General features: G+C 53.6%; 6 protein-coding genes across 6 annotated transcripts; 3 read left to right on the forward strand and 3 right to left on the reverse strand.

Moving 5' to 3' along the window:
* Nucleotides 1-3,256: 3,256 nt before the first annotated feature.
* On the reverse strand, nt 3,257-5,188 carry MAM_00628 (Major facilitator superfamily domain, general substrate transporter; the record flags this gene model as incomplete). Its single annotated transcript, XM_040819427.1, has 4 exons — nt 3,257-3,648; nt 3,725-4,107; nt 4,436-4,682; nt 4,747-5,188. 4 exons carry the CDS (start codon nt 5,186-5,188, stop codon nt 3,257-3,259), a joined length of 1,464 nt encoding a protein of 487 aa, XP_040682692.1.
* Nucleotides 5,189-6,364: 1,176 nt separating this feature from the next.
* On the reverse strand, nt 6,365-7,933 carry MAM_00629 (General substrate transporter; the record flags this gene model as incomplete). Its single annotated transcript, XM_040819428.1, has 2 exons — nt 6,365-7,666; nt 7,781-7,933. The coding sequence occupies 2 exons, from the start codon at nt 7,931-7,933 to the stop codon at nt 6,365-6,367; spliced, it is 1,455 nt and encodes a 484-aa protein (XP_040682693.1).
* A 400-nt stretch (nt 7,934-8,333) lies between these two features.
* Nucleotides 8,334-10,081, forward strand: MAM_00630 (Glycoside hydrolase, family 1; the record flags this gene model as incomplete). The annotated part of the gene is made up of 3 exons (XM_040819429.1): nt 8,334-8,999; nt 9,144-9,424; nt 9,487-10,081. 3 exons carry the CDS (start codon nt 8,334-8,336, stop codon nt 10,079-10,081), a joined length of 1,542 nt encoding a protein of 513 aa, XP_040682694.1.
* Nucleotides 10,082-10,314: 233 nt separating this feature from the next.
* MAM_00631 (uncharacterized protein) lies at nt 10,315-11,815 on the reverse strand (the record flags this gene model as incomplete). The annotated part of the gene is made up of 2 exons (XM_040819430.1): nt 10,315-10,488; nt 10,550-11,815. The coding sequence occupies 2 exons, from the start codon at nt 11,813-11,815 to the stop codon at nt 10,315-10,317; spliced, it is 1,440 nt and encodes a 479-aa protein (XP_040682695.1).
* Nucleotides 11,816-13,382: 1,567 nt separating this feature from the next.
* Nucleotides 13,383-14,978, forward strand: MAM_00632 (uncharacterized protein; the record flags this gene model as incomplete). Its single annotated transcript, XM_040819431.1, has 7 exons — nt 13,383-13,621; nt 13,681-14,072; nt 14,136-14,209; nt 14,276-14,390; nt 14,466-14,549; nt 14,621-14,793; nt 14,865-14,978. The coding sequence occupies 7 exons, from the start codon at nt 13,383-13,385 to the stop codon at nt 14,976-14,978; spliced, it is 1,191 nt and encodes a 396-aa protein (XP_040682696.1).
* A 615-nt stretch (nt 14,979-15,593) lies between these two features.
* MAM_00633 (Acyl-CoA dehydrogenase/oxidase) lies at nt 15,594-16,793 on the forward strand (the record flags this gene model as incomplete). Its single annotated transcript, XM_040819432.1, has 1 exon — nt 15,594-16,793. One exon carries the CDS (start codon nt 15,594-15,596, stop codon nt 16,791-16,793), a length of 1,200 nt encoding a protein of 399 aa, XP_040682697.1.
* Between the last annotated feature and the right edge of the window lie 99 nt (nt 16,794-16,892).

Here is a 16,892-nt window from a genome sequence, read left to right on the forward strand (position 1 = left end):
TATCTAGTTTGTGAGTAATTTCCCTTCCAGAGTATTGAAGTACGCAATATGCTTACAGTATCTTGGCTGTAGTATGTACGTTGACGCCCCATGGCATCATTCATGCGGAAGTTGGGCAATAACCAAGGGACAGTGTGTAGGTCAACCCTGCTGCCCCAAGGTATCGCGTTGAATACTTAGCCATCTATACAGAGTGTATGTGTTATCGCTGCAACGAAAAGACGACACGTCGGCTCACTACTTCGCGCCTGGACGGTAATAGCATGTATGTACACGCGTCAAAGTAACCTGTGGCTGGCTGAACTCTGCTGACACATTGATCCAGGAAGTGAGTGACGACTAGAGCTTCAGTAACTGCCAACGTATTAACAGGGCCTGTCCGATCCAGGGAGTAAGGCACCCTCATCCTAGCGTCGAAAACAGCAGATACCCTGGTGCTAATGCGTTTAATCAATCAGACAGTTGGTCTCTCTCCTTTCATGTCCACATATAGCATTGAATAGCTTTACTAATACAGAAACTATTTAGTTTGTGAGTATTTCAAGCCGCAACTTGAAGCGGGTAAATACGTCACGTGTTGGAATTGGACTAAGTCAGCGGGATCAAGGGAGTAAGTACGGCGGCCTCAATAAAAACAAAAAAAAACGCACACACAAGCCTTTGATCTCAGCAAGTATTTTCGCCAACACATGTGAACTCTAGCAAGTACGTCCTCCATGTAGCTCTGAGCGTGGGCCTTGGTATTCGTCGTTGGCTTACTCGAGGATTGCAGGAGGTGAGTGATGGCGGCCCTCGGAGGCGGCCCTCGGAGTCGCGCACAAGGCTAATTTTTCCAATGTCTTTCAGCCGGTGAGTGTCTCTCCAAAGACGAAGCTGTGACATAGTTGGTGCGTTGTTAATGCGTTATTAATGACGTGACGTTTCTCAGGGAGTAAGTGCCATCGCTGCCAAGCCATGGGCATCATCTGACACTTTTTCGAAACGAAAATTCTAGTTTGTGAGTTCCTACTGCACGGCTCCGTTGAATCCAAGGTTCACGTGCTAATTTTGCTTTTTGTATAGTATGTAAGCCAGCCATTATACATGATCTCTTCACTGATGTAAAGCAATAACACGCGCACAGGATGTAATAAGCTCCTCCATTCAAGCGACTCACAAGCAGCACGGCACTGAAACCTCACTTCGCATAGTTTGTGAGTATATGACGTCGGCTTGGAGTACGTTCTTTATTCTAACATGACCAAATCTGCTAGTGCGTGAGTAGCAAACCGGTCGTAACGCTGCAGTTTACGACCGTCTAGAGCCTGCCTGGGCTGACAAATTCCTAGATGGTAAGCTGAATAAAGGAGACAGGCCGCATTTCCTAGTTTCCAAACTAAACAGCGCGAATGCAGGCCGTGAGTAACCATGATGCAATGGCAAAACACAAGATCTGCATGCTAAAGTAGCTTGTGACATCCCGAGCAGCACGTAAGAGGTTAAGCCCGCCCGTTTGTTTCCCAAGAGACTGTCTAACGCTCGTACCTCTCAGATTGTGAGTGTTTTTGATTTCGATCTAGGCGTGTCCGCGTACCAGGACACACGTGCTGATGCATCTGTGCGCCGTAGTGCGTAAGTATCGACTCTGGACCGGCTGCACCGTTCCACGGCCTGATGGTGATCAACAAAGCGAGTGAGTGTGTTTCCCTTGTCGTTGTCTTTCAAACTTGGCCATGGCATCTGAATGTTTTCATCCAACTCCAGTAACTGCCCTCCGCGGACGTGGCAGACGTCGAGAGGATACCCTTTCTTTCTGGATACATCCTTTGGTTGAGAGCAAGCATTGGCCGTTGTATGGAGTTCTCCTTGAGGAGTTTAAGCTCGGCCGGCCAATGACGGGTGCCTGTCGCTTCTGGTGATACTTTGATAGGTTGACAGACGTGGAATTGAGACTGAACATCCTGTCCCTGTGCGCGATGTACTCCCGGATGGGCCTGTGAGAATGGACCAAGCTCTGACCCCGAACTGTCGCGCCGTGACAGACATCGAGGGAGGGAGGGATTTTCTTTGAGTCTCGAAGCGCTCGCCCGCTGGCCGACTTGCAGGACACGGTGGTGTCATACTTTCCACGGATTATTATTGCGGAATTTGCTGCGTACATTTTCCAAATGTTTGCAAGCCGCCAGTCGACTGCACCCGTGTCAATCCCAGAGAGCCACACCGGACGTGGTTGGGCCAGAAACATCCCCAACAGTCCACCAAGTCCAACAACTCATCGCTCCAGCCGCCCCAAGGATGTAAGGCCAGCTGCGCGGGTCTGAATGGCTCCAGAGACGCGTCAAAGGATTCCCCAAAAATGTCTGCCCCAGAGAGTCCTGACCGCCGCTGCACCACCGAACCGATAGCCCGAGAGCTGGTGGTATTGGAGATGCCGATATCGGAGCCTAGCCATCCATCCCATAGCTGTTGAGACCACAGCCCACCAGACCAGTGCTGTCCATCAGGAAGGATTCGGGACACCGTGCCGCCTGGAGCCGCGTGCCCATAGACCTCCCGTGTGTAAAGTTGTAAAGTCTCCGCCCTCCCAATGTGCGGGTCCGTGAAAGCAAATTTGTCCAAGCAAATGCCAGAGGACTGGTCCGACTGGACTCCGGATATGTGGGGCCGACGGGGCCGACTTGTCGCCACCCTCCTGCCCGAATAGGGAATATGAAATATGCTTCCCCGGGAGCACAGCAGGGCACGTCCGTATTCACGGCTGCGGCCAGTGGGCTCCTGGTCAGCATTTCGTGCCAGCAGACGGCTTAGAGTGCCGCCCAAGCCGGCGTGGTTCGTGCTGGCAATGGCTTGGCAGTTCAGTGGGTGGACTTTGTACGGGGTCAAACCGCGTGCGTCTCCGTGAGCACGCGAGGCAACGATTACCGTGCATCTATGCCAGTGGCTGATTGAATTGGGGGTATATCGCTGCTGGGATGCTGGGCCTTGCGCCCACAGTGATGCCGGCGTCTCAATCGAGGCTCAGTCTGATCTCAAGAGTCGTTATTTGGATGCACATCTTCCTAAAATGCATCACGGGCGGTGGTTTAAGTCATCGACGGTGATGACACACACACAGGGTCATGATAGCAAGTCACCTTTCCTGGGACTTGTATGCCGTGTTTCACCGCAAAGTCTTTATTCAAGACGGTCAAAACATGTAAAGTTCATCGTAAATCATAATATATCCCCCCTTGGGCAGAACTTCAGCTCGCCCTGAATTTGGTTCTCGAGTCGCGCCTTACGCAAATGCTTTCTCCAGCTCGTCAATCCGTGGTTGGCGATCAGTCTGCGCAACAAAGACCTTCCGGAACCGCCCGTGGCAAAGATCCGTAATGTTCTCCTTCACCCCAGACCAGTTCTCTCTCACAATGTCCACAGTTGGTCGCTGGAACACCATATCAATCTCCTCCAGGGTCTTGTTCTTTGTCTCAGGCATGAAGAATACTTGGTAGATCTCGCCGAGAACAGCGATACCACCGTAGAATCCCAGAGTGAGCCCTGTACGCGTCATGACTTGTTCCATTGCAGTGAAGTTGTAGGTGACAATGAAGGAGGCCAAAAAGAGAAGGGCATCTGACGTAGTCATGCCGTAGCTTCGAAGGTACGTTGGGTAGACTTCTGACGGCACGACTGGGCGAGGAAAATCATTAGCGGACTGACTTTTATAATGATGGCGAGGCCATCACTGAGCGTCCTTTTGACTTACCCCATGTCAAGCAGGCGTACGAGCCAAAGAAAGCCATGTACGTAATCAGACCTGCGAGATAGCAGCCCTCCGCGGCCATGGTGTGCGTCTCAATATTGATCTGATATCCGATACCAATTAGAACCAAGCCGATGAAGAAGCCGGGCAACATCATGATTGCCCAGAAGCGTCTACCGCAAGTTTCCATGAGGAAAACAGCGGGAATTGTACCGAGCAGTAAGGAACCGCCGCCGACCAAAGACATGTAGTTGGCCTTCTCGGCTTCGTATCCAATCTGGTTCATCAACACAGACATGTAGTACATGATGGCATTGACACCGGTGAGCTGCCCCAGGAGAATCATGGTGTTTGCATAGACGAGGGCTCTTCGGGCACGAGGTACCCTACACGGGTTATTAGATTACGGGCAGAGTCGTGAACGGCTGCCTTGGGATACTTGCGTGAAAAAGTCCATGCACGGGAAGCGTCGATTTTTGGCTAGCTCAGTAACAGCGCTGGCTTCTTGACGGACCGCTACAGCCATGGCGTAGAATTCTTCCCTGGACTCGGTCGTTTCGACACCTCGGATACGTTTCCAGACCTGGAAGGCATCAACTGCTTTACCTTTATGCATGAGGTAACGGGGGCTTTCGGGCAAGAAGAGCATTCTGACAGATGCCCGCTGTTAGCCACGGAGGCTCCCAAGAAAAGGAGAATGGAGCAAGGTCATACCCGCCAAACATGACGGTGGAAAAGACCAGGGAGGAACCGAGAATGTATCGCCAGTTGCCTGGGACCCTAAGAAATATGGCAGCAACAGCATAGCCAAGAACTTCTCCAAGGGCAATCATCAACTGGTACAACGACACAAGGTTGCCGCGGATGCGCCGTTCGACTGTTTCTGCAACGTAGACGGGAACGGTGCCACCTTCTAAACCGACCCCGAGACCAAGGATAACGCGGCCGGCGACAATCATGCCTTTGACGGAACGGGCGCCGTCAGCACTTGGGGTGATTGTTGAGGTGGGAAAAGGGCAACACACCAAAGTCCATAGCCCCAGCTTCCAGAGCTGCCCCGACGGTATACAAAACCAGGGATAAGTATATGGCGCCTTTTCTTCCGAAATATTCGTTTGCAGGGGACAAGATCAGCGCGCCGCCAACTGCACCAAGCGGCATGCCCGAGTTGACTAGACTGTTCTCTCGGGGTGTGAGACCCAAGTCCTTGGGGAGGTACAAGTTTGCGCCGGAAATGAGACTCTGATCCAGTCCAGAAAGAAGGCCGCCCATACTTGCAAAAGCTACAAGCAGCCACGTGAAGTGTTTTGAATCCTTGAATTCAAGATGAAAGAAGCTTCGCTTCAGACGGCCGCAAGCTTCGAGTTCTTGCTCCATCTCCCCAAGCAAAGCATCCACTCGGTGGCCGCCGGCACGCGCGACTTCAAGGGCCTCAGCTTCGACTTTGTCGTTGCCGCCGCCACCCATTGTGATATCAGTAGACGAGTTTTCTCACCACAAGGTTCAAAGTGATGGAGGTTCTGCACAGCTGGAGTTGGCAAACTGATGGCCGGGGAGAGGCTGAGACTGGAGACGATGCGGTTCACAACGTCACTCTGGGCGGGCCCATGTAGCACTTTATGTTTTCTGGCATGATCATGCCTGGAAACGAAGTCCATGTATTCAGTACTCCGGACTGAATCCGGTGTTTGTGCTGCTGGCTTGGGGGGGGGGGGTTACATGAAGCCGGACGGTGATCCCAGCTTGCAGGGGAAAGGCGAAAAATCGTGATTCTTGTGCCTAGCTCTGGACTCGCAAGTTTTTCATTCGACCGAACAAGTGGCCGACAAGAGTGACGGGAAGTGTGCAGGTGCCCCCCTGGCCCTGAGCGACCGGTACTTGGCAATGGACGCCACGAGACTTTGAAACAAGATTGTAGATTGGTGTGGTGGCATGCCGAGTGCCGGACGCATGTGTTTTCGATGGCATGATGAACCCATGCTATTCAAGCCGTAGAGATGATGGTACGTAGTCTCGGACCGGCAAGTCAAGTGGACCATGCTGGACTCGTTCGGCCTTGGAGCTCGTGCCACACGAATCCCTACCTTGGTGGGTGAGCGAGCGCCAAGGACGGGGACGGAACGGGTTGAGGCATTTTCGTCCCTGTGGTCGTGTGGTCGGGGATGGCGTTGAAGAGACATCGGCAGCCACATCCGCAACAGTTTCGACGAGCTGGGAAATGGCCATCGATGGCGTCCGGCCTCGTGCCAACGATAACGGGTAACGGCTAATGGTAATCATTGTCCCTTTTTTTCGACTTTGTCGCCCTGAACCGTCGATGAATCGGAGCAGACGACGGGGGAAAGACAGATGGCAGAGGGTGCCACAACCGTGACTGGGGTGGGTTGCAACTTGCAGGTGGTGGTGCTTCGTTTTGGTCGGACGAAGTTCCAGAGTCACTCGCTTCGTCAGTTTCTAGAAAGTCAAAGCGCCGACGGTGGCAACTTTTTCCACCTAACCCCAACCCTAACCACTTGCTCGGTGTGCAGTACGCTGCGTTTTGAAACAACAATTCATCAGGGATACTGTTACAGAAAATTGCACGCTCTGTTAACCAGACTCTGCCCCGAACTTCTGCTCCGCCCACGTGTACCGTAGAATGCCCTATTCCCTTTGTCGCATACTATTCATCTTTGTCTCGGCGCCTTCGAACAAATAAGTGAGTTCCTCAAGTGTTGGTCCTGCAGTCTCAACAAAGAAGAAGTAGACAGTGACGAAGATCATAGTCACCCAAGCACAGTAGTATATGTAGAATTTCCAGCCAATGTTGCCAAAGCCAATCGGGTTCACGTAGCCCCCAAAAACTGACGCAACTTGAATAGTCAGCAGCACGAACGCCCATGTCTTGGCCCGCATTCGGTACGAGACAACCTCGAGGGGATAAGTGACTACCAGGTTTGTCCATGCAAAAGTGTAAAATGCTTGGAATATGAAGATGCAGGCAAGCGCCACACGGCCTGCACCTAGCGAACCCTTTTCGAGATACTGTTGCGCGGCGATGGTCCAGGCAACGAATGTCACGACGACGCCCCCGGAACCAACAAGGAAGAACGTACGCCGCTTGAACTTGTCGATGAGGGCGGTGACACCCAGAGCGACAATGTATTGCCACAGAGTCACCATACCGTGGACAAGAGTAATCTCCTTGTCGGCCCGGACACCAGTGTCTCTCAGGATCTGGGAGAGGTAGTTGGACACGAGAAGATTCCCGGAGCTCTGGCTAAAGACTGCAGTGGCAAAGCAGAGGCCGATTCGTTTCAGGTTTGGCATCGAGCAGAAGAATTCTTTCCAGGTGATGTTTTGCTCGGCTTCCCTGGCGATGACATGTTGGATCTCAGCAAACTCGAATGCAACAACAGGAGAGCCAGGGTCGCATTCGCCGTGGTACATGACCAAGATTCTTCTCGCTTCCTCCTTCCTGCCCTGGGCAACCAGCCAGCGGGGAGACTCTGGAGAGAAGAAGATGAGTGCGAGTTGGTACGCAGAGGGAACAATCTGAATAAGAGTAGGCAGTCTCCACGACCACTGGCTAGGAATACGGAAACAACCATACGTTACCCACGCGCCCACGACATAGCCCAGCACAATGGAGGTATTGTAGAGACTTGTGACCTGGACTCGCTCTTTGGGGTGGCTGAGTTCCGTGACCAGCACAGCAGCCGTCATTTGAATCAAAGCACCTCCGAAACCAAGAACCATTTTGCCCACAATGTACATGTTTAGCGAGGTCGCGAAAAACCCGACAAGGACGCCCACAATGATGACCAGGGACCCAAGGGCGGTGGGAACTCGACGGCCAAACTTGTCGCCCATCCAGCTCAACGTGAGCAGGGGAATCACTCCGCCAATGGCATTGGAAGCGCCAAAGAAGCCCAGTTTCGAGCCTGTGGGATGTCCGAACCGTTCCTGCCAGATGGGTAAAACTTGCATGCCATTGGTCATGGACTACGACGCCTCTCTTCTTAGTTGTATGCACAAAGCACGATGTGCGGATCCGGAGATGAGTCTTTTGGGACTTACCCCGTCGATGCCAAGAGCGGCGGTCGTGACGAGCGAGGAAGTGAGGAGGAAGTAGAGTAGAATGCCGTTTTTCCTCTTCCAAAACGGACGAATTGCCTTGAGGTCAATGGGCGACAGGATGCCATCCGCCGTATGAGCAGCAGAGAGGGCCATCGGGGGACCGACAAGGAGAAGCCGGAACGGCTGCAAAACTCGAGAGATTTTCGACCCTGATGAGCTAGAGGCTTCATGGTCCTCACCAAGCGAGATTGGTCACACTGATCTCGATTGATCGAGTGGAGATGATGTCGAACATGTCTTCTCGACCAGGCAGGCACACCTCAGTGAGTCCATACAAGGCTGGCTCCAAGACGAAATACTGGGACAAATTACGGTTCCCCGTGGGGGAAGACGAGGAGAAGTGTGGGCCCCCACGATGGAGTTGGGAATCGGCACGGCGGAGAAAAACAAAATCCTGCTTCCGCGCAACTGGGTGTGTACGTGTGTCGGCGTTTAGGAGAAATCGAACGGAGAAATTCCTCGGACCAATGTCACTTGATATCCCGCTACGGAGATGGCAGGAACTTGGCAAATGCAGCAGAAACGGTCCTCGGCATCTGATTTTCCTCCTCCCTCTGTTATACATAACATTGATACAAAGCTCGTCTGTCAGGAAAAGCAGAATCCCAACTCCCCAAGGCCACAAGAAGTGCATCTCACTCGCTCGATACAAGCCACTTCGGTCGCGGACTCTTCTGTCGCGGTCCCAACATGGCTGAAGATACAGCAATGGGCAGCAAGAGCTCATGCCTCCGAATGGGGCTTTGCAACAGCGGCTTATCAAATAGAAGGGCCTGTTGCGAAGGACGGCAGAGGCATATCCATTTGGGATACCTTCTGCCATCTCGAACCAAGTCGGACCAAGGGAGCCAGTGGCGACATTGCTTGCGATCACCATCACCAGTATGAGGAAGACTTTGATCTTCTTTCCAAATATGGCGCCAAGGCGTACCGGTTTTCTGTGTCTTGGTCCCGCACTATTCCCCAAGGTGGCAGAAACGACCCCCTGAACGAACAAGGTGTTTCATTCTACAGCAGACTCATCGATTCTCTTGTAAAAGGGGGGATCACACCCTGTGTTACTCTTTATCACTGGGATCTGCCTCAGGGACTCCATGACCGTCATGGTGGGTGGCTTGATGTTCAAGAGTCTCAGTTGGACTTTGAGCGGTATGCAAGAGTGTGATACGAGCGCTTTGGAGACAGAGTCAAGGACTGGATCACTTCAACTGAGCCATGGGTTCAATCCATTTTGTACGTCATTTGATACTGAGGGGTTTTGTTCCCGAGAAGAGCAATGGCTGATTCTGAAACGCAGGGATAGTCTGCTGGGCGCCATGCGCCAGGAAGAAGCGGCACAAACGACCTGTCAGAAGCGGGCAACAGTGCTACTGAGCCTTGGATCGCGGGGGAAGCACAGATTTTGAGCCATGTTCGCGCCGGTATTGCCTACAACAAGGAGTTCAAGCCCTCTCAGGCCGGTCAAATTGGCATATCACTAACTGGTGATTACTATGAGCCTTGGGATAGCACAGACTCTCGCGACAAGGAGGCTGCTAAGCGACGGATCAAGTTACACATCGGCTGGTTCGCCAATGCTATCTTGTGAGCAGCTCACTGTTACCTATTTTTCTCCCCCAGGTCCAAGAAGTAACTCGGAAATATAGCCTGGAGACGGACTACCCTAGCTGCATGCGTGGGCAACTGGGTCATCGTCTTCCAATTGTCACCGAAGCCGAGTTTGGTCTCCTGAATGAAGCAGAAATTGATTTCTACGGGATGAACTACTACACATCACAGTTTGGTCGTCATGGAGAGGGGCACGTACCAGATACCGACTACGTGGGCAACCTGGACGAGCTGCAGCACAACAAGCAAGGAACCCCCGTGGGCGAAAAGAGCGCCATACACTGGCTACGTTCTTGCCCTGGCCTATTCCGCAAACACCTGACTCGTATATACAGCTTGTATGGAAAGCCCATTTGCATCACCGAGAATGGCTGCCCATGCCCCGGCGAGGATAGCATGGCGTGCAAGGAAGCAGTGGATGACGCATACCGTATCAAGTACTTCAACTCTCATCTGGACTCGATATGCAAGTCCATTGTGGACGACGGCGCTGTCACCAAAGGCTTCTTTGCATGGGCACACTTGGGTGAGTTCTCGACAATTTCTCAGGATCCGGTAGTTCACCAGCCAAAGAATGGTCTGATGGATATGGCCCACGTTTCGGCGTCACATTCACTGATTACAAGACCCTAAGGCGGACAGTCCTCCCAAGCAGTCTGCTTCGACACTAAGGACAATGCTCGCGGAAAGACAGGGTGACGGTGAAATGCATCTATTCAATAAAAAAAAAAAAAAAGGATGAGACATGCAATATCCTACAAGTCCACAGTCCAGCTCTACACGATTCGTTACCCAATCCCAACAGCCGCGGATCCCACATAGCCAACGGCCAAAATCATGCTCAAATTCCCGTCTCACTTCTTCCTTTACATTGCCCACGTGGAAGTACTCTTGAGGGCATCCGAGGCCTTCGAATCGAGCCTCGTTAAAATATCCAGCAAAACGCTAAAATCACTCCTGGCTCGTGCAGCGAGCGGCGACGCCTGATGGCGGTGAATAATAGACAGCAACGTAGCACCGATCAGCCTAATCTTTTCCACCTAGGCACAGAATGTTAGCACCGTCGCACCGTCCACATGGCTTGCCTCGACCCGAGCATACGTATGGTTCACCGTTCACCTGCAAAGCCCAAAAGGGGGCCTCCTGCATCACCCTCAGCATGTCCCTGACTATTTCCGTCCTGCGCAAGTCCGCCTGCTCAGCACCGGCGGCCAAGAAGGCGATGTCCTCAAACTTCTGGGTGATGACCATGCGCAGACAGTGAAACGAGACCTGGAGATTGGCGCACTGAATTATGAACTGCTTGGCCTCGGAGATGGGGCCGCCGGCGTTTCCGACACAGGCAAACGTATACGACTGCAGGTAAGGGGGCAGATCATCCATGCAAGTGATGAACTGCACAAAGAGGGAGTCTAGGCGCTGCCTCTCGGGTTCTGTCAGTACTTGACTCGGTGAATTTGCGGCACTGAGCTCGTTGGACTTTTGGTCTTGGAAGAGTCGAACTTGAATGAGGAGATCTGAAGCGGCCTGCCATAACTTCAGGTTTGCATTGAATCCCGTGATGAAGTTCCTACAGTAGGTGTCGGGGGGCGTTGCAACGTTGGACATGTTTGCCGCAGAGGCAGACCCGTTGTCAGTTCCAGTCGGGTATGCTGTAGTTACCCCGGTCTCGAACGAATACTTGTGCATCGTCATTGGCCGATTGTTCAGAATAGCGGCTGATTTATCACCCATGTAAACAATCCAGAAGGCGCGGCGACGCAGCTCGGATTCCACGGGGGACAGTCCTTCCAGGGAGGTCTCATCGTGCAGCCTCATCACCTGTGCGAGTCTGGTGGCTTCGCCGAAGATGTGCCAGGAGTACTCGGGCTTCCCAGCCGCATGGACACAGTTTGAGTGAAAGTAGCGAATGGTTATGGAGTTTGCATTTGGGTTTTCCAAATCAGCCTCCAGATAGCTGGTCAGACAGTCCCTCGAAGCTTGCAGGAAGAGATCGGCCACAGAACCACCCTCGGGGAACAGGTCTCTGGGGAGGAGAAAGGCCGCCTCGGCACAAACGGCCGTGATGAGGGTGAATGTGGCGTCATGCCAAGATCCCGACGCCTCGCCCCCGGGCCCGGAGGCAACATCGGGAGAGTCGCCCGGCCATGCCGGGGGGTTCAAGGCGGACAGGGTATCCGCCACGCCGTCATTTCCATTTCGCGGCGCGTTCTGCAACGCCGAGTTGGATGCTTTTCGCGTAAATATGGAAAGCCCGTCACGAAGACTAGGCTCGTGCACCAGTGGAGTGAGGGGATAGAGATACTCGAAAAAGAGGCCGAAGCATTGTTCAACCATTTGCTCGAGGGTCTTGCTTCTGGAAGACATGGCTCTGGATAAATCGTGCCACCGCTTGACGGCAGAAACCCCACGCGCTGCCGGGGGACTTGCTATGGAGGCAAAGTCTCGAGTCGAAGCTGGAGACGGTCCCGTGCCGGCGCCGGCACCGACACCGAGTTGAGCTGAAGGCTCCCAGGAGGTTGTTGACGAGGTTGACGGGCTTTGAAAGGTGGCTGCGGTCGAGCTGGTAGGGCGACGGACGAGCAGGGCCTGGTGTGTGCAGCTTCGACCGGGGAATGTCGACACAGACTCTGGGGGAATAGAAGAGTCGCCTCTTTTTTTCGACTTTGGCCCACGCTTGGCCAAGGGCAAGTCATATGTGCAACGGACATTGTTGTCTCGGCAATGTGAGCAAGTACCTACAGCGTTGTCAAGATCGCACTTTTGCGTGGTCCCGCAAGTTAGCCGCACGACACGCATGGACAAAGAAGGGAAAAGAAAAGACGAGACAAGACAAGACAAGACGAGACAGGTAAAGAAAGAGCGCCAGGTTAAACAGAAGCTCCGACGGAGAAATACAAAATAAATCCGTGCGTACCTTTGCCTTTCTTCGGCGACAACGGTCGCAGGCTCGAGTTATCGCTTGGCGCCGTGGCTTGTCCAGGATTGGCGACAGACGGCGTGGAGGCGAGCTCTGCAACGAGCTGGTCATTTTGACCTGATGACTTCACATCCTAATAAGGACCGACCTGCCTGACCCGAAAGCCCTGGGACGGAGCAAACGCGAGACACGGAGGGATCAATCAAGAGACTTTCGGGATTTTATGTCGGTCAAAAAGGGCCTTCAACGTCGCTTGCCACGTGGAAGATCCACAATTTGACTGGCTGACGAAAAATAAAAACTCCGGATCTGCGGCTGCCACCTCAACGGGACACGGGACGACGACTGCTTGGGTACCTGTCCGCCCAGCTGACTGCCCAGTGGGTCTAGGTACCTAGGAGTACCGCTAGCCGACGGCTGGCCGGATTGTTTCCGCTAGTGCGATTTAAAGAGCGAGGCTACTTTGGCGTTTCAATACGGCGGCGTATCGAATCCTTGCTTGGTGTTGATACTAGTGCAGAAGCTGCCTTGACGAGGACGAAGTCAACCATACAGGCCGAAGCCACTTCAAACGGAAGCCTTTTTGTTTCTGGTTTCCCCCTTCTTTTCCCTCCGGTTCGACCCTAGACGCGCTCCATTAAAGTGGGCCACCAAATGAAACTCGTGCGGATTCACATTGACGTCTGCCTTGCCCTCATTGCAGTCACCTCATGCCTCTCCCCGGTGTCGACTTGCGGCCGATTGGTCCCGTGAGGACGTGCTCGGGGACCCGAGCGTGTTCGAATTGGACCTCCTGTTCTGGGAGGGCAAGTTTCATCAAAACAATGTTGCGTACAACTCCGCCAATGGCATGACATATGATGGAACACAGCTCAACTGGACCACGGGAGCTTCAACCAGAAAGCATCCATTCAGTGCCGCCAGTAAAGAGGTAACGGGATCCCGATTCGTGCCCGAGCGCTTCCCACAAGGTTTACTTGTCTGACATGTCGATGAATCCAGGCTCTCCAGATCATGCTGTACGCACACGCCATCTCTGGCTCGAAAGAAGCAGCACGCTTCCTTGCGCCCCAGAATCTTTCAAAAGCCCCCAAGCTTGCAGCATCCATCCTGAAAACAAAGCTTCGAACATATCTTCAGTTTAACGAGTCCAGGCCCGGATTCGGCGGGTTCCTGCCCTGGATGACAACCGGCGAGCTTCAGCTGTCTGCAGCTTGGGACTGGGTAAATCGGGTGCCTGCCTTGGACAACGGGTAAGCAGGGCCGAAGGCTCCCCGTGAATATTCAAGGCCGACGCAAGCCTGTACTGCAGCGAGCTCATTTGGGCGGTGTATGCTTGCATCAGTGCCCTTGAGCAGAGTGGTGATCAATCGCCCGAGAATATCTCCAAGGGCTGGCAGGAGTGGCTCGACTACTTCAAGACCACAGCTGCTTCTGTCCTCTACCGAGGCGATGGCCACGTGCGTGCGGTAGCAAGCATCAACGACCAATTTTTACCTCTGACGGATCCGAAACAGGGATACCAGTGTGAGGGTACAAACTACCTCGATGACCCTTATGAAGGCGAGCTATTCACACGTTTCCTCAACGCCTTTGGCGGGCTCCACCAGAGAGACAGGGACGCACTGTGGCAGGCCAAGAGGGCGAAGCTCAGAAGCGTGGAATACAGGGTGGGCGGAGTCGGCCCCATCACCGTCGAGCAAGGTACGGTTGTCCAGTGTCATCTATCGTCCTCTGACACACGAGCAGAGCTAACAGGCATGCAAGGGTATTGGTTCTCTAGCCATGAACTTTGGAAGGTCCTCGAGCTGCCATATTACGATGTTGACCTTGCGAAGCAAGTACACATCTCGCCGGCTAGTTTGCCCTGGGGACATCTTTTGCTGAATCTCGTGTCGCAATGATAGGAGGCTTTATCACAACGCAGAGAGAGCAAGAACTTGCAACTCAGTGGTGACCAAGGCGCCTGGCCTCTTCGCATCTGTCAACAACTCTACGGACCCCAAGACGGACGAGATCATGGTTCGTCTCTCCAGCTGGATTACCCTCTGTCGCGAGCCAGAAAGAGCAGGAACATGATGTCATGACACCATATAGTGCCTGGCCCACCGTCACGTTTGACAAGGCTGTTTGTTGGATTGGCGTGGTGGCGCAGCATGGTGACGGCGAAGAAGATGCAGAGTAAGTCAGCCACGTGCGTGCCTTGGCGGGGTTGAAACGAGAACAATTGGATTGCTGACATTTTCATCTAGATCCTTACGGATCTACTGAATCTTCCAGAGTAGACGGGGAGCTAGTGTCGGCGCTCGTTACTTGGGACAGCAAGATTACAACAGTCGTCGCTCTCCTTGGCGGAGTAGGTGACCTTGTTCGTCCAAAGATGAAGAAGGATGGAATATATGACGATTTCATTTTCATCACAAAAGTAGGCCCCACTGCTTCATAAAATTCATATACTCGGTATCTGCAAGACAGGGTTACTGATGTTCGGCATAGAGAGAATACAGTCGAGTATTCAAGGACTTGAAGGGAGAGGGCATTGCGCTTTGCTTACCCAACGAGGTGGTGCCGGATGCCGGGTTGAAAGACTTCACCCTTTGTTCCGCATAGGCTTCAAAAAGGGACACAAGGCGAAATGTTAGACTGGAGTCTGGACCAGGCAAAGCCACTCGTGTGCGCTGTGGCCCACGCAGAAGCGCAGGTCGTTTTCAAATCAGGCTTTGCCTTTTTCATACCTCGGTTTCTTTTCACCGTCATGTATCGCATCACGAAACAGCGTCTGCCACTTTGCGCAAATGTCATGTTGTCGCCAACTGACAGCTGGTTGGTCAGCGTAATAAGGGAAGGCGCCGCGCTACGGGTCCCGTCGGGTCCCGTACCGAGTGGCGCTGACATTGTTGGGTGGGGCCGACGGCATTAACCGTGCAAGCCAGCTCGGCTATCCCCAAGACCCACAAGGGTCGAGTCGGCTACATGGACGCACGGATACACGAATAACTTGCATGGATACCCCACCTAGGTACTCCGTACGGACTCCAGAGTAGCTACCCATTGGCCTCTCTGGTACTGCAAGCGTCAATGGGCACACGAATGATGCGCGAGATGACAAGGCCTCGAGCACTTGGCCTTGGCGAAGCAAAGTCCCTTCTTTTGCGCGAACAGCCATGGCTACCGCTCCTGGCGCCTCGAAGCCGGTGCTTCTCCGCAAGCCGGAGGCTGCGCATCATGGAAACAACTGGCTTCACTGAAACCCAGCTGCTGGTGCGCGATTCCATCAACCAAATATGCTCCCAATTCCCGAGCTCCTACTGGCGAGAGCGCGACCAAAAGGAGCAGGATCCCAAAGAATTCCATGCCGCCGTTGCCGAGGGAGGTTGGCTGGGCATTGCGCTGCCAGAGTCGCTCGGCGGCTCAGGCCTCGGCATATCGGAGGCGACCATGATGATGCAGACAATTGCAGAATCCGGGGCCGGCATGGCTGGAGCACAGGCGATCCACGCCAACGTTTATGCGACCCAGCCGCTGGCCAAGTTTGGCACGCAGGCGCAGTTGAATGAAACGATGGCCAACATCATATCCGGCAGGTGGCGGACATGTTTTGGCGTGACGGAACCAGACGCAGGACTCAATACGCTGGGGTTGTCTACCACGGCCCGAAGGACCGCGGACGGGTACAGCATCACCGGCCAGAAGATTTGGATCACATGCGCGCAAGTGGCCTCGAGAATGATACTGTTGGCCCGCACCACGCCCCGAGACCAGGTCCAGAAGCCGAGCGAAGGGCTCTCCCTGTTCTGTGTTGACCTGGATCGTGCGCGACCAGGCCTGGAGCTGCGCCGAATCAAGAAGATGGGTGGCCGGGCCGTGGACGCCAACGAGGTCTTCTTCCATGACTACCAGGTTCCGGCGTCGGCAATAATAGGCCGTGAAGGGCACGGGTTCAAGATGATTCTGCACGGAATGAATGCCGAGAGGTGTCTTTTAGCCGGCGAAGCGCTGGGTCTGGGATACGCTGCCTTGTCAAGAGCAGCGTCCTATGCGCGAGAGCGCGTCGTTTTCGAGAAGCCGATTGGCATGAACCAAGGTGTTGCACACCCTTTGGCGGATGCATATGTCAAGCTTGAAGCGGCCAAGTTGGCAACCTACCATGCGGCAAGGCTATATGACCAGAGTGCACATGACGCAAACGTCAAACAAGATGCTGTCGGAGTGGCAGCCAACAGCGCAAAGTATGTGGCAGCGGAAGCAGCCTTTACGGCTTGTGAGAGGGCGGTCCTCGCTCACGGGGGCATGGGATATGCCGCAGAATACGACGTGGAGAGGTGGTTCAGGGAGTGCCTTGTCCCGAGGATTGCGCCCGTGAGTCGGGAAATGATTTTGAACTATATAAGTGAGAAGGTGTTGAAGCTGCCGAGAAGCTATTGAGTGCGAGTCGGGGAGGGGGGGAGCACGAATCACCTCGGCCGGTGTTGAGGGGGGAAGAAAAAAGACTGTACAAATAAATGACAAAAGAAGAAGAAAAAG

The sequence above is a fragment of the Metarhizium album genome, assembly GCF_000804445.1.
Source record: "Metarhizium album ARSEF 1941 chromosome Unknown scaffold_1, whole genome shotgun sequence".
In the NCBI taxonomy this organism is placed as follows: domain Eukaryota; kingdom Fungi; phylum Ascomycota; class Sordariomycetes; order Hypocreales; family Clavicipitaceae; genus Metarhizium; species Metarhizium album.